Consider the following 16,278-nt stretch of genomic DNA (forward strand, 5'->3'; position numbering starts at 1 on the left):
CATTTCCTGCGGTTGCAGGGGAAGGCGCCGGGTGTGGTGGGGTTGGAGGGCAGTGTGGAGCGAACAAGGGAGTCACGGAGAGAGTGGTCTCTCCGGAAAGCAGACAGGGGTGGGGATGGAAAAATGTCTTGGGTGGTGGGGTCAGATTGTAGATGGCGGAAGTGTCGGAGGATGATGCGTTGTATCCGGAGGTTGGTGGGGTGGTGTGTGAGAATGAGGGGGATCCTCTTTGGGCGGTTGTGGCGGGGGCGGGGTGTGAGAGATGTGTTGCGGGAAATACGGGAGACGCGGTCGAGGGCGTTCTTGATCACTGTGGGGAGAAAGTTGCCGTCCTTGAAGAATTTGGACATCTGGGATGTGCGGGAGTAGAATGTCTTGTCGTGGGAGCAGATGCGGCGGAGGCGGAGGAATTGGGAATAGGGGATGGAATTTTTGCAGGAGGGTGGGTGGGAGGAGGTGTATTCTAGGTAGCTGTGGGAGTCGGTGGGCTTGAAATGGACATCAGTTACAAGCTGGTTGCCTGAGATCGAGACTGAGAGGTCCAGGGAGGTGAGGGATGTGCTGGTGATGGCCCAGGTGAACTGAAGGTTGGGGTGGAAGGTGTTGGTGAAGTGGATGAACTGTTCAAGCTCCTCTGGGGAGCAAGAGGCGGCGCCGATACAGTCATCAATGTACTGGAGGAAGAGGTGGGGTTTGGGGCCTGTGTAGGTGCGGAAGAGGGACTGTTCCATGTAACCTACAAAGAGGCAGGCATAGCTGGGGCCCATGCGGGTGCCCATGGCCACCCCCTTAGTCTGTAGGAAGTGGGATACTTTCTACTCCCCTAGTTATGCAGCTCATTAGAACACTCCCAGCACAGATCAGGTCTAGACCATTTCAGGGCACAGCCCTAACTTTCCCTTGTATTGGTGCCAAGGCCACTCAAACCAGAATCCACTTCTACCAAATCAGTCTTTGAGCCACATATTTAATCCTTAGATCTTAAAAGTCCTATGCACTTTGCATCTGGCTTGTTAAAAGTCCAGATATTATTACGTTTGAGGTTTTGCTCTTTAATTTTCTACCTCGCTCCTTATACTGATTTTGAAAAATCTCTTTCCTTGTCCTGCCTATGCTGTTGAACCTTCATGGACCACCACATGGATCATCCCCTTACCACTTGAAGTTCCTGTCCTGCCTTATACAAATGGCCCTGGCATTGGGCAGGCAACAAAGTCTTCTTGATTTTTGCTCTTTCCTGCGAAGAATTGTGTCAATTCCCCTTCACTCCACGCCCTACGATCATTACATTTCCTTTTTGCTCCTGCCACTAGAATGGCTTCCTGTACCATGATTATATGGTCAGTTAGCTCATTGGGTCTGCAGACCCATTCTCATCTGAACAAGATAAAAGAACTTCAAAGCCATTGGACAATTGCAAAGACCCTATACGCCTGATGTTTGGGGCTCTTTACAGCCCCAGCTTCAGCCATACTTCCCTGTCCCTGACCATGGATCAAATCAGAAGACCCTGTGCTAAGGGATGTGGCCACTACCTGTTACAAAATATTTGGGTTCTTATCCTCTCTGATCTGTCACAGTGTGTGTAGCTCAACCTCTTGCTCAGAAATTCTCAGCTGAAGCTCATCAGGGCCCAGGCACTTAAAACAGACTTGGGCCTTCTTGTGGCGCAGTGATAATGTCCCTACTGAGACTGAGAGGACTATGTAATAACAACTCTAAACGGGTTGATTAGAAAAAAAAGGTTACTGCCGATCAGTTTGCTCTGGGTTGCACTGGTATCCAGGAAATATTGCTTGTGCGATTTTAGTCTGACGACAGCACCTGACTAGGTCCAAACAACGGAAATTCCAGACTTTCCTCTTGCAATGTCACTCCTCGTTCATCACAAACTTGTTTAAGAAGCTTTTTCACAGCACCTACAGAGGCCAAAAGAGATTTGCTAAGTAGTCAAAAGAATGGAAATGAGGCATACGTTACTGGAAGCAGGACAACAAATACCATCATACATTGTTGGATTTGTGCTTGTCAATTTAACCACAATGATATTTTGCAATAGAAGTTGAAATAAGAGCGAATAACATTTTGCAATGGGGAGAAACAGTCATCTGGGACCTGAATAAAGAGGACAAATAACTACACTGTATTTTAAAAATGAAATTTAAGAACTCTGAAAGCAGCAGCACAAAGTATGAGAAAGAGATACCATTTGAAGTGAGTGAATTTAATATCAAACTAGGTATGGAAAGAAATGTAAAGAGGATGCATTTGATTAAGTGTGAGAGGAGAAGATGGAAAGGACAGGTAAAGAATAATCATTTTCTTTAAGAGATAATGGGAACTGCAGATGTTGAAGAATTCGAGATAACAAAGTGTGGAACTGGATGAACACAGCAGGCCAAGCAGCATCTTAGGAGCACCAAAGCTGACATTTCGGGCCTAGATTCTTCATCAGAAAAGGGGGAGGGGGACAGGGTTCTAAAATAAATAGGGAGAGAGGGAGAGGTGGATCGAAGATGGATAGAGGAGAAGATAGGTGGAGAGGAGACAGACAATTAAAATGGGCAGGGATGGAGCCAGTTGAGGTGAGTGTAGGTGGGGAGACAGGGAGAGGATAGATCAGTCCATGGAGGACGGACAGGTCAAGGGGACAGGATGCGATTAGTAGGTAGGAAATGGAGGTTAAGCTTGAGGTGGGAGGAGGGGATAGAGGCGAGGATGAACAGGTTAGGGAGGCGGGGACGAGCTGGGCTGGTTTTGGGATGCAGTGGCGGGAGGGGAGATTTTGAAGCTTATGAAATCCACATTGATACTATTGGGCTGGTGTTCCCAAGCGGAAAATGAGTTGCTGTTCCTGCAACCTTCGGGTGGCATCGTCGTGGCACTGCAGGAGGCCCAGGATGGAAATGTCGTCTAAGGAATGGGAGGGGAACCCTCCCCTTTTTCTGATGTAAAACGTCAACTTTTGTGCTCCTAAGATGCTGCTTGGCCTGCTGTGTTCATCCAGATCCACGCTTGGTTATCATTTTCTTTAAGATTTTGATTTTTTAAAATCCCAATTAATTAAAATTCAAAAGAATGAGAGTTCATACTTGTAATTATATGTTTTATTTCCAGAGAGCATGTTTGCTCAAATGAAATTTATTTTTTTTAACTGAATCTTTAGACTGAAATGCATAAATGCTAATTCTCTGAGATGAGTTTGGTTTGAACCAACCATGCAAGTATAGTAACATCACATTCCAGTGGAGACAGACAAAGGGTTGAATCTTACATTATCTTGGTTGTGTCATTTTAGATGTGTTTCATCGAGTGTCTGTGTTTGTAAGGCTGCAAGTTTTTTTTACAATATCATCTCAAATCTGCTTCATTAAGTACTTAACCTGCTCCTATGACACCTGTGTCATTCGAAGCTAGCCTGATTTTATCACTTCTTGTAGCCAGAACTTGCCATTGCTGGGGTATCCCTGGAATAAATTGGCATCTCTTGTGCCAGCACCAACTTGGACCCTCAGCTGTGCACCCAGTCCACTATTGGCAGTCTGGAGCTGCCCTTCACAGTCAACGCGGTGGCACAGCAGCCATAACCCAACATTTCTCACATCACAGAGGTAAAACCTCTTTACACAGATGACATCCTAATTGCCGTTTAAGCTCAATGCCACTAGTCTCGCGGTTATGATCAGGATAAATGAAGGAAAACAAATACAAATAGAATTTACAGTTGATTGGCATATCCATTTTCCATTCAGAGGCCAATCAGGGATTTGTCAGGCAGTGTACTTCCTTCAGTCACTCACCGCCCACTAGCCTCTTGTACTACCAATTCTACATGAGTTCTGCGCTGCCTACTTCCTTCCCAGAACATTGCCACGCCCACCAATTTCAGCCTACAATAGAGAAGGAGGAGTCTGGACAAGTGGATGACACTTGGAGGACTGTTTAGCTCCAGGCAGGAGAGGACATGGTGGTGTCTGCAATCAGGGACGTCAGCCACAAGCACAGGGAGGAATGGGGGTGGTAGACAGATATATTGGATACAATGGCCCTCATTGCCCAATGCTGCAGGAATGCAGCTAATCACATAACCAACTGTCTGCCTCCATTGGCAGGTTGGAAAGGGTGCCATGGAACACCAGGTCCAGCACCCTTACACTATGCTGGAGAAGCGCACATTTCTGTACTCCATCGTTCCAGTCATTGGTCCATATGCACTCTGTGTAGTTGCAGCCATTTTCTTTACTGAATTTTCTTTACTTTCAATTTTCACCAGGATAGAAAGCCTTTAGCCTCAACCTCCATGTTTCATTGAAGCTCTCTCAATTCAAATCCCATTTCTTACAGCTGTTCCAGTAAAATGTGCATCTTTGCATCTCCCCAGGTCCCCACCCAATTGATATACTAGAGGCTTCATCTGCTGCCTTTTCTGCCAGCCTCTGGCATTTGAGGTGAGCATGTCTGAGGGAGTCGGACACTAAGCTCCCCACCTCTATCCCCAATGGTAGCCAAGGCACACTTGATGGCAAATAAACTCCCCTTGCCCATCAACGTTTTACCCTATCCTCCCTCAAAAATCCTGTTGCACCCTCTTCTCAATTGTCATCCTCCCTTCCCAGCCAGCCTGTAGCCCTGGACCCTTATGAATAAATTCCCAAATTTCCTTTGAGGGGCCCTACACCCCATTCCCCTTAGTTTCTGAATAAACTAAATGGATAGAGCAGGTTGATAGGATTGTTAAGAAGGCATACGGTGTGTTAGGTTTTATAGTAGAGGCATTGAGTTTTGGAGCCATGAGGTTGTGTTGCAGCTGTACAAAACTATGGTGCGGCTGCACTTGGAGTATTGTGTGGAAACATTGGAAACGGTGCAGAAGAGATTTACCAGGATGTCGCCTGGTATGGAGGGGAAGGTCTTATGAGGAAAGGCTGAGGGACTTGAGGCTGTTTTCGTTAGAGAGAAGAAGGTTAAGAGGTGATTTAATAGAGACATACAAGATGATCAGAGGATTAGGTAGGGTGGACAGTGACAGCCTTTTTCCTCTGATGGTGACGGCGAGCACGAGGGGACATAGCTTTAAATTGAAGGGTGATAGATATAGGACAGATGTCAGAGATAGGTTCTTTACTCAGAGAGTAGTAAGGGCTTAGAATGCCCTGCCCACAACAGTGGGAGACTTGCCAACTTTAAGGGTATTTAAATGGTCATTGGATAAACGTATGGATGATAAATGGAACAGTGTAGGTTAGATGGGCTTCAGATTGGTTTCACAGGTTGGCACAACATAGAGGGCCGAAGGGCCTGTACTGTGCTGCAATGTTCTATGCCCCTTAGGATAGTTTTGGACAAGAAGTGCCCTGACCCCTGACTGATGGCTATACATCTCCCAAACAGCATTAGCACTAGACTGGCCACTATGGAGTCACAGAACTGGCTGTGACTAATCCCTGGGCTGCAAAGGGACTGACCCCTCCTTACCAACATCACCCCAACTGGATGCTTGACTGTGGCCAATAGCCTGGACTGGAATCAGTGGCTGCCCTAACTTCCTGCGCTGACTGATAAGTGCTTCCATGGACTTCTTGAGGTCTACTCCAAGATTTTGAGACATGGCTGCTTGTCTGTTGCACATGCAATGTGCTCGCACATAATCTGCTGGTACCTGATGTAAGACTGAACTAGCAATGTGGCTTACAAATAGACATACACCCCTTGACTGAGGACCGATAACCAGCATGACAAGATACCTGGTTGTGTAACTGTGCTAATTGGCACAACAACACAAGCTGTGACCATGGAAGTTGACACTATGTGAGCGAGCTAATTGGATAACCTTGGACAAGAAGTGCCTAGAACTTGACTGTTGGCTGCACATCTCCCTAAGCGCATTAGCTCTACCTCTCCAGACTGGACACAATGGAACATAAGAATCTAAGCAAGCAACCTTGAAATGCAGCCTGGTCCAATCTGTGACCTGAGTGTCTGTCTGTGCATGCAAAGGATCCTTAGAGCAGCCTTTCAATGCTGGTTGATGGTGCACCCTGCAAGGGACATTTGTGCAAAGAGCATGGAAATGAATTGGATACATTTGTCTTGGTCATCATGGCTTGGTAAATACTGGATGCCAATGTCCATGACAACGGGTACATGCAATGTGCCCAGAGATGCTGTTTGGTGCAAAGCAACTTTGAGGCTGGTTGCAGCCAGCAGTGAGTTGAAATCGCTGGGTACCAGCTCTGACTTCCATGTCAAGAATTCTCAGCATCAGGCTTCTCTGGCACATTTGATAATATTGGAATCTGAATATTAATGAGGGACGCTTTGGCTTCACTAAGGCATTAAATAAGCTATAAACCTCTAAATTGGTAACTTGAAGCTACCTGGTGAGAAACTTGCCTCACTACTTGGCAAATGCACATAGGAGGCAGCAAATTGCTCCTATGTTAAGATGGGCCTTGCTGGACCTCTCACCCAATTCTGCTACAAATCTCACCACTAGCCCAGCTCAGACAGGCCACGATAAAATTCCACCCTTTTACCTTCCAACTGAATAACTCTTTCATAACCTTCTCTCAGTTTCTTCTCTCGTAGAGCTACGATCAGACTATGTACACAATCCATAAGATTTTGATATTAATCGCCAAGTCTCTTGAATCCTACTCAATAACATGATATGCACAATGAGCAAGAAAATTCACTAGTGGCCTTGACTCTCTCCTTGACAGTCCAACAGCGGCTCACTAAAGTCTTTACAAATGCAACCAGAAATTTTCTGGAGAATCGCTGAACTGACAAAGAATTTTACCATCAATAAAAGGACAGATTAAACTTTGTTTTTATTGAAGAACATCAAAAGGAATCACCGCAAAACAGAGCGTACATACCATAGGTCACATTTAACATGAATACTGTGTCTCCCGGTTTCAAAACCTGACTTTTTATAATGCAGTTCATTGCCATGGTAACATTTGGTATCAGCACTAAGTCAGTGGGCGAGCAACCTGAAATACAGCAAAAATAACCTGTAGCAGATTTAAACAGTTAAAATAAACGGTGTCAAAAATATCAAATCAGTGCAAGACAAAAGTAAAGGCATTTTGCAATATATGCAAAAAACAAAGACAACATTTCATACCCACAAACTCAGCTAACCGCTTGGTAACAAATACCAGATGAGGAAACAGTTCTCTGTCATAAAACCGCAATGGTTGTTGTTCAATATACACCTGCCATTTCTGTCGAAGAATTTAAAAGAATTAAGTGATTTTTGTTCTTTTGAATGCTGTAATAGTTTAAAACAAAAATACGCAAAATCTGAATTAAAAACAGAAAATGCTGGACAGTCAACAGGTTGGGCAGCATTCATATAGAAAGGGAAAGAGTAAATGTCTCAGTTCAATAAACAGAATTGGGAAAATTTACAGTTCCAATAGGTCAATCAAACAAGCACAGAGGCAAGGAAAGCAAATAGAGGAGAAATTGCATGATGACATGAATTGTTAGGTACATGAGTGTGAATCAGCTGCTCCTGCGCTTCTTTACAATTATCACTGGTAAAAATTATTTTCTTTTGATGGTAACTAATATACAGAATAGACTCAGAATTCCTCCGCTATTTTTTACAACATTGTTTTTTGTTAATGATCACTCTGTAAAGAGTTTTGGGGTATTAATTGTATACCAATTGTGTTTAATTGTAAATAGGTGGGTGCATTAATTGGGATTTCATTTGAACATATGGATTTGGATCAGGATTATGTCATTCAACATAGAAGTGAGCTCCAAAGGCTTGTGACCATCTCAGAAATAAAAATCTATCTAAAATGGGCAACCCATTGTTTTTATACCATGATTCTTAATTCTAGATTTTCTGACAAGAGGATGCATCCCTTTAACATGCACCCCAACATGACATCGCGAGTTCCTATGATTCAATTACATCACCTCTTACTCTTCTGAACTCCCCGCAAATAGGATCATAGAGTCAAACAGCAGGGAAACAAACCCTTCAGTCCAACCAGTCCACACCATCGACATTCCCAAACTAAACTAGTCCCACCTGCTTGGGATTGGCCCATATCGCTCCAAACTTTTCCTATTCATGAACTTACTCAAATGTCTTTTAAACATTGTTACTATATCTGCATCTCTCACTTCGTCTGGCAGTTCATTCCACACACAAACTACTACCATGTTAAAAAGTTGTCTGTAATGTCCTTTTTAAATCTTTCTCCTCTCCCCTTAAAAATACGTCTCCTAGTTTTGAACTCCCCCTTGAACGCCAGTGGAAAATATCCCAACCTTTCCAGTTTATTTCTATATCAGATTCTTGGCAACATCTGGGTAAATCTTTTCTGAACCCTCTCCAGTTTAATAATATTCTTCCTAGATCAGGGCAACTAAAACGGCACAACTCGTTCACACTCCAGGTATTAGACTAGTCCTGTTTCATTCTTTTCTTCAAGCTGAAACCGTTGTTAGTACAGCCACTAAACTGTAATACAGGCATGCATTGCAGGAGTAGAAGAGACCATGGAGCTTTAATGGACAACCAATTTTCCCCAAAATCTCACAGGCCTGCTCTGCTGGCAGCATTAAATGACTTAGTGAAATCTGCAAAAGAAACCTAAGCTAACGTCCATAGCCTACTCCCCATACTTCTCTTGTAGCTGATATTTACAGAAGATTACATCCACTGTAGGTCTGTCAGTGCAGAAACTCGGCTGTGTTTCCTGCATTTCCCGCAACTTATCCCTCACACCCCCTATCCACAATAACCAAAACAGAATTCCCCCATCCTCATGTTCCACCCCACCAACCTCCAAATCCAACACATCACCCTCCGACATTTCTGCCATCTGCAATCTGACCCTACTGCCAAAGACACTTATCCCTCCCCACCCTTACGTGCTTTCCAGAGGGACTACTCTCTCCGTGACTCCCTTGTCCGCTCCACACTCCCCTCCAGCCCCACTACTCCCAGCACTTTTCCCTGCAACCAAAGCAAGTGCTACACCTGCCCCTATACCTCCTCCCTCACCCCCATCCCAGGCCCTAAGAAGACTTTTCACATCAAACAGATGCTCACCTGCACATCTGTTAAGGTGATATATTGTATCTGCTGTTCCCGTTGTGGCCTCCTCTACATCAGGGAAACCAAGCGGAGCCTTGGGGATCGCTTTGTGGAACACCTATGCTCAGTTCACAACAAACAACTGCACCTCCCAGTCGTGAACCATTTCAACCCCACCCTCCGACTCCTCGGACGACATGTCCATCCTGGGCCTCCTGCATTGCCACAATGATGCCACCCGAAAGATTCAGGAACAGCATCTCATATTTCGCTTGGGAACCTTGCAGCCCAAAGGTAGCAATGTGGACTTCACAAGCTTCAAAATCTCCCCTCCCACGAACACATCCCGAACCAGCCCAGCTAGTGCCCGCCTCTCTAACCATTCCTCCCACCTCAAGCCTCACCCACATCTTCTACCCACTAACCTCATCCCACCTCCTTGACCTGTCTGTCCTCCCTGGACTGACCTATCCGCTCCCTAACTCCCCACCTACATTCACCTTCACTGGCTCTAACCCCGCCTCTTTGATCTGTCTGTCTCCTCTCACCCTATCTTCTCCTTTATCCATCTCCTATCCGCCTCCCCTTGTCTCCCTATTTATTTCAGAATCCCCTTCCCCTCCCCTATTTCTGAAGAAGGGTCTCGACCTGAAACGTCAAACTTTCATGGTCCTCTGATGCTGCTTGGCAGCTTCACACCGCGTTATCTCAGATTCTCCAGCATCTGCAGTTCCTACTATCTCTGTGCAGAAACTCAGTTTTTTCTGAGTTACTCTCGGTTTCTTTAAACGGAATCCTAGGAAAGGCATTCCTCAGGACACCAAAGCGGGGAAAGGTTTCTCCCCTTGTGGGAGAGTTAGGACCAGAGGGCATAATCTCAGGATGCAGAGTTCTCTATTTAAGACAGAGATGAGGAAGAATTTCTTCTTTCAGGGGGTTCTGAATCTGTGGAATTCCTTACTGAAGAGGGCTTTTGAGGTTGTATCCTTAAGTCTATCCAAGGCCAAGATAGACAGATGTTTACTTAGTAAGGGAATTAAGGGTTATAGGGAAGAGGCAGGAAACTGGAGTTGAAGGTTATCAGCTCAGCCGTGAGCTCAGTGAATGGCGGAGCAGACTCAGTGGACTGAATAGCCTACCTGTGCTCATAAGTCTAATGGTCTTATGCCCCTTGTTTGTTGTGTTCTCTGCTGTCACTTTTGTGTACAGTGATGACTTTCGCATCAATCATCTTCTGTGGAATTGGCTCTAATGTCCAGTACAGAAAGGAACTGTTATGAAGCATAGGACTTCTCTTGTTTGAACAGGGTGGCATAGCAGGTATAAAGTATCTTTGGGGCAGGTAGAGGGGGATAAGGCACTAAGAGGGAATGAAATGGCAAGGGTTAATACGGATGGGGCATGGATTATCATGTGCAGGTGGTACAGCCTGAGGGATGATAACTGGAGTTTTGTTTAGGGTTGCATTTTTGAAAATGAAAGGTACAGAGGCAAGCTTTGAGTCCAGCCACACCAGCAGCCCATTGCCTCCACTCTTGGTCTGAGGTCTCCTGGCCTACCTCACAGAGAACCCTACCAACCCTGAATGAAAATCTGACCAGTATTTCTCTAGTCAAGTTTGTGAGACTGGGAAATGTGTCACACTTGCCTTCACGACCCAACTATGTGGGCACAAGTTTTATTTAAATTTGTTCATGGGATGTGGTGTTGTTGGTTATACTAGCACTGCTTGCCCATCCCTAGGAATCGGTGAATTACTTTCTTCAACTATAGCGATATCTTGAATGTAGGCACACCCTCATGCTGTTACAGGGCTCCAGGATTTTGACCCAATGATAATGAAGGCCCATGTACCTAACCTGCACATCTCTGAACACGACGGGGCAATTTTTAGCACAGTCAATCCACTTAACCTGCACATCTTTGGACTGTGGGAAGAAACCAGTGCACTCGGGAAGAGACCCATGCAGGCATAGAAAAAAACATGTAAATGCCACACAGTGTCACTTATATTTAACCTGAAGCTGTGACACTTCATGAGGTCCGGAATCAATATTGAAGATTCCAAAGGCAACGTCTTCCTGACTGTATACCAACTGTGCAGCTGCCTCTGCTGGGTCTGTCTTGCCAGTGGGACAGGATATACGCAGAGATCATGATAGTGTGCCTGGGATATTGTCTGTCAGACAAGTGTGACTACAAGTCTACAAGGCACAATCAGGACTATGATGAAATACTCCTTACTTGTCCAGATGAAAGCGGGTCTAGCAATACTCAAGAAGCTTGACATCACACAGGGAAAAGCAGCCTGCTTGACTGGAACTACATCCACAAACAACCACTGCCTCCACCACTGATGTGCAGAGGTGGCAGTGTGTACCATCTGCAAGATGCACTACAGAAATTCACCAAAACTCCTTAGAGAGCATCCTCCAAACCCATGACCACAACCATTTTGAAAGACAAAGGCAGTAACTATATGGGAACAACCACCTCCTACCTGTATGTTCAACTACAAGCCTCTCACTATCCTGGCTCAGAAATATTCCTTCGTGTTACTGGGTTAAAACCCTACAATTCCATCACAAGAATCCACCTACAGCACATTGACTATAGCGATTCAAGAAGGCAGCTTACCACCACCTTCTCAAGGACAACTGGGGGAGAACATAAATACTGGCCCAACCAGTGTTGCCACCTCTTGTAAGTGAATTAAAAATATCCACTTTCCAATTACCTTGTGTTTTTCATAACCTCCTTAATGATTCATTCAAACATCATTCCCACATCAGATATCATCAAGCTGCCCTACAGTCTCCTGCTTTCTACATTATGAACAGGGAAGGTTTGGAAGAATATACACCAAACAATGGCAAGTGAGACTGTTTTGGTTTGGGAACATGGTCGGTGTGGACTAGTTGGACCGAGGAGTCTGTTTTCACACTGTATGACTCTCTATGACCTTCTCTTCTTCAAAGAGTTACATTTTTACTTTCCAGCCTGATGACATGAAGTCCGCATTCTCACTCTGTACAGAACCAACATTTACTTTGCTTACTCCTTCAAAAAATACCTGTAGAAACTCTTGCTATCCATTTATACATTTCTAACCAGCTTCCTCTCATGATCTAATTTCTTTCTCCCAAACAACAGTTTAGTCAATATTTGCTAATCTTTATATTCTGTATAGTCATCTGATCTGACAGCCATCTGTTCACAACTGCATGCTTTTTCATTAAGTTGATGCTCTCCTTAGCTTCTTCAGTCAAATGTGGACAGTGGGTCCTCTCCTTAGAATATTTCTTCACAGTAGGAATATTCTTATTCTAGTATTCTTAAATGCCTGCCATGTTTCTCGATTGATCTATTCCCTAGCCCGATATCACTGTTTATTTTAACTAGTCTCTTTCTCTCAAATTCAATCATATTGTAGTTGCTGCTATCTACTGCAGCCTTTACTTTGATCTTAATCTTGTCTGATTATACAATACTAAATCTAGTTTCTCTCTATTTGATTCTATAATGAATTCCTCTAAGCAACACTGTCAAAAGTTCCTTCTGTTCAAAATGGAGACTTGCTGAGTAAGGAATTGTTATGGACCAGACCAAACCCCTCGAGGTAAATTAAGAAAATAGCCTAGACCCTAATATTTTTTGAATTTAAAAGTAAGTACAAGGGGTTACGTTCCAGATGCATTTTAATTGGCCAAACTACTTGACTTTAAGCAAAACATGCTTTATATTTACACTGCAGTTAAAATACAGACAAAATAAAAACAAAAGAAAACAATTGGCTCACTCCAACTCTATCAAAGTGCTTAACAAATAATAGATATATTAACTACTACCACATAACTGTTCCAATACTGTAACATCCCATAAACACACCTTTGGCAAAGGCAAATTCTGTAAAATAGATTGCCTCATATGCAATTACAGCAGCAAGAAGAGAATCCCTGCTTTTAGCTGTAACAGAGAGAGGAATAAGAGCTTCCACAGCCAGCATCAAAACCACAGGAGCTGTAGAAAGCTAAAACTAAAAATCCTGGTTCTGTGGAAGCTGTGGGCACTTGACCCCATCCATTCAGGCTACTTCTACTGTTCCAACTCTTAAAAAGCCCAAGGCCTTACAAGCTGTTTACTGGTTTTTGGGCAGACTTCTTGTACCTTCGTCTCAACCTTTTTTCATAAAAAAGGACAAAATACACCTCTTAAAGTCATAGCGTTGTCACAGAATTGAGTGCTCATAAAAGGTTTAAATTAATCCATGTTATAGCTTACTCAGTATAGGTACATGAATTGTCATGACTTCAGTTTGTAACTTAAGAGTTAACAGTATGCCACATGTAATGTAGTAGCTGTAAAGTATTTGAAATGTTTATCATATAAATACTTGTTAGTATCATAATTAGCCTAATTGGTTTAGTGCAACACTGTAGCACTTACAACTGCTTCTTCCAAACAGCAATTAGGAAATATACAGCTACTTTCTACTCTAAATCCTCTTTACTCCCTGCAACCCACAAATAAAGCAGGTTTCATTGCAACAACACCATAATCTGTAGGCTAGTATTATTGGGATCTCACCTGGGCAACATCTAGAGCATCTTTCAAAGTACAACCGAAAGCTCCATGATTAATAAAAGTTGTTGCCTGTAATGAAAAATAATTACTGAACAATGTAGAATCCCTCTGCAGACAGTCAGTCAGTTTTATGCCTCTTTTCCAGGTTATTTTTATCTCAAATATCTCATGCCAGCTCATTTTTGCATTCTGCCCTCCATCCTTGCCAATGTACCCCAGCAACAGAGGACTACAACTCAGTTGAAGAAAGAAAGGTGAAGAGGGTGAAGACAGCCTTAGAATGATTACCATCCACTAAGTACAATGACCTGCTTTAGCCCACGTGCCAAAGTGTGAAGCTGGATGAACACAGCAGGCCAAGCAGCATCTGAGGAGCACAAAAGCTGATGTTTTGGGCCTAGACCCTTCATCAGAGAGGGGGATGGGGAGAGGGTTCTGAAATAAATAGGGAGAGAGGGGGAAGTGGACCATAGATGGATAGAGGAGAAGATAGATGGAGAGGAGTATAGGTGGGGAGGTGGTGAGGGGATAGGTCAGTCCAGGAAGGACGGACAGGTCAAAGAGGCGGGATGAGGTTGGTAGGTGGGAAATGGAGGTGCGGCTTGAGGTGGGAGGCGGGGATAGGTGAGAGGAAGAACAGGTTGGGGAGGTGGGGACAAGCTGGGCTGGTTTTGTGATGCAGTGGGGGGAGGGGACGTGCTGGGATGGTTTTGGGATGCAGTGGGGGAAGGAGAGATTTTGAAGCTTGTGAAGTCCACAGTGATACCATTGGGCTGCAGGGTTCCCAAGCGGAATATGAGTTGCTGTTCCTGCAACCTTCGGGTGTCATCATTGTGGCACTGCAGGAGGCCCATGATGGACATGTCGTCTGAGGAATGGGAGGGAGAGTTAAAATGGTTCGCGACTGGGTAGTGCAGTTGTTTATTGCAAACAGAGCGGAAGTGTTCTGCAAAGCGGTCCCCAAGCCTCCACTTGGTTTCCCCAATGTTGAGGGAGCCACATCGGGTACAGTGGATACAATATACTACATTGGCAGATGTGCAGGTGAATATCTGCTTAATATGGAAAGTCATCTTGGGGCCTGGGATGGGGGTGAGGGAGGAGGTGTGGGGGCAAGTGTAGCACTTCCTGCGGTTGCAGGGGAAGGTGCCGTGTGTGGTGGGGTTGGAGGGCAGTGTGGAGCGGACAAGTGAGCCATGGAGAAAGTGGTCTTTCCAGAAGGCAGAAAAGGATGGGGATGGAAAACTGTCTTGGGCGGTGGGGTCGGATTGTAGATGACGGAAGTGTTGGAGGATGATGCGTTGTATCCAGAGGTTGGGGGGGTGGTATGTGAGGACGAGGGGGATTCTCTTAGGGCGGTTATTGCGGGGGCGGGGTGTGAGGGATGTGTTGCGGGAAATGCAGGAGACTTGGTCAAAGGCGTTCTCAACCACTGCAGGGGGGGGGGGGGGAGGTTGCGGTCCTTGAAGAACGTGGACATCTGGGATGTGCGGGAGTGGAATGCCTCATCCTGGGAGCAGATGTGGCAGAGGCGAAGCAATTGGGAATAGGGGATGGAATTTTTGCAGGGGGATGCGTGGGAGGATGTGTATTCTAGGTAGCTGTAGGAGTCGGTGGGCTTAAAGTGGACATCACTTTCTAGCTGGTTGCCTGACATGGAGACGGAGGGGTCCAGGAAGGTGAGGGATGTGTTGGTGATAGCCCAGGTGAACTTGAGGTTGGGGTGGAAGGTGTTGGTAAAGTGGATGAACTGTTCGAGCTCCTCTTGGGAGCAACAGGCAGCGCCGATACAGTCTACTACTATCTGAAGAGCAGGGCAGTTCCGTCTTCCTGGTCACTTCCTTTCCTAACATCTCCAAACCAACATTAATGGATGAATTCCCCATGGCAATACCGCTACCAATTTGAGATCATTTGCTAGCCTATCAGCACTCTCCTCTCATGCAGTATAAATGTTGGCATTCCTCTTGAATTTTTAATCTTGTGAAATATCCTGTTGAGTGTTAGATGAAAAGTTTTGACATGATGCGTCTTTTTTACAGCAACAACAAAATAATTGGTCCATTCAGCAAAACTGCTAAAAGTACAAGGACAATTAGAAAAAAAAACTAGAAATAAACATTCAGTCTTTTGGCAAAAGTGCAGAAATCCTACCTCCTCAAGAAGGAAATGCTTTTTCCTCATCTCTCGGCCAAATGGTGGTACATTTCCATTTTCGTACAAAAATTGAGGTAGATCAAATGGCAATGAAGGAGGGATGTAATTTCTTGTCTAAATAAAATAGAAGTTTAAAATTGTTCAACCTCTTGTAACTGTGGAGTCAGCTTCTGTATTTAATGTTTCAGTGCATTTACGCAGTGAATTATATGCTATTTGTCAGAATTAACCAATAAACTAAATTTTTCTATGAAAAACATGGATCAACGTGCCCAAACTTTCAAAATGATCCACTGTGATAGGATTTGTCGAGTGCAGGAAATAATTGATACCTTTTGTAATCCTCTGCAAAACCATCTTAAAAGGTTTCTACTGTTAGTATCTAACGCATATATGCCTATTTTCACAAAGTCACACAAGTGAATGCAAGGTGCTTGAACAACAGTTTATGCTTTCTTTCTATACAA

At 44.5% G+C, this 16,278-nt stretch overlaps 1 protein-coding gene across 6 annotated transcripts in view; it reads right to left on the reverse strand.

Annotated features, from left to right (window-relative positions):
* LOC125452783 (uncharacterized) overlaps positions 1-16,278 on the reverse strand; it is a 119,572-nt gene that overhangs the window by 45,745 nt on the left and 57,549 nt on the right. For all 6 annotated transcript variants that reach the window (XM_059645220.1, XM_048531622.2, XM_048531621.2 and 3 more), the window contains 5 exons: positions 15,809-15,925; positions 13,658-13,723; positions 7,133-7,232; positions 6,882-6,998; positions 1,825-1,919 (listed from right to left, as the gene is read on the reverse strand). In XM_059645220.1, the coding sequence (XP_059501203.1) occupies positions 1,825-1,919; positions 6,882-6,998; positions 7,133-7,232; positions 13,658-13,723; positions 15,809-15,925 (495 nt within the window). The remainder of the gene's footprint in view (positions 1-1,824; positions 1,920-6,881; positions 6,999-7,132; positions 7,233-13,657; positions 13,724-15,808; positions 15,926-16,278) is intronic.

The sequence above is a fragment of the Stegostoma tigrinum genome, chromosome 4 (genome assembly GCF_030684315.1).
Source record: "Stegostoma tigrinum isolate sSteTig4 chromosome 4, sSteTig4.hap1, whole genome shotgun sequence".
Classification (NCBI taxonomy): domain Eukaryota; kingdom Metazoa; phylum Chordata; class Chondrichthyes; order Orectolobiformes; family Stegostomatidae; genus Stegostoma; species Stegostoma tigrinum.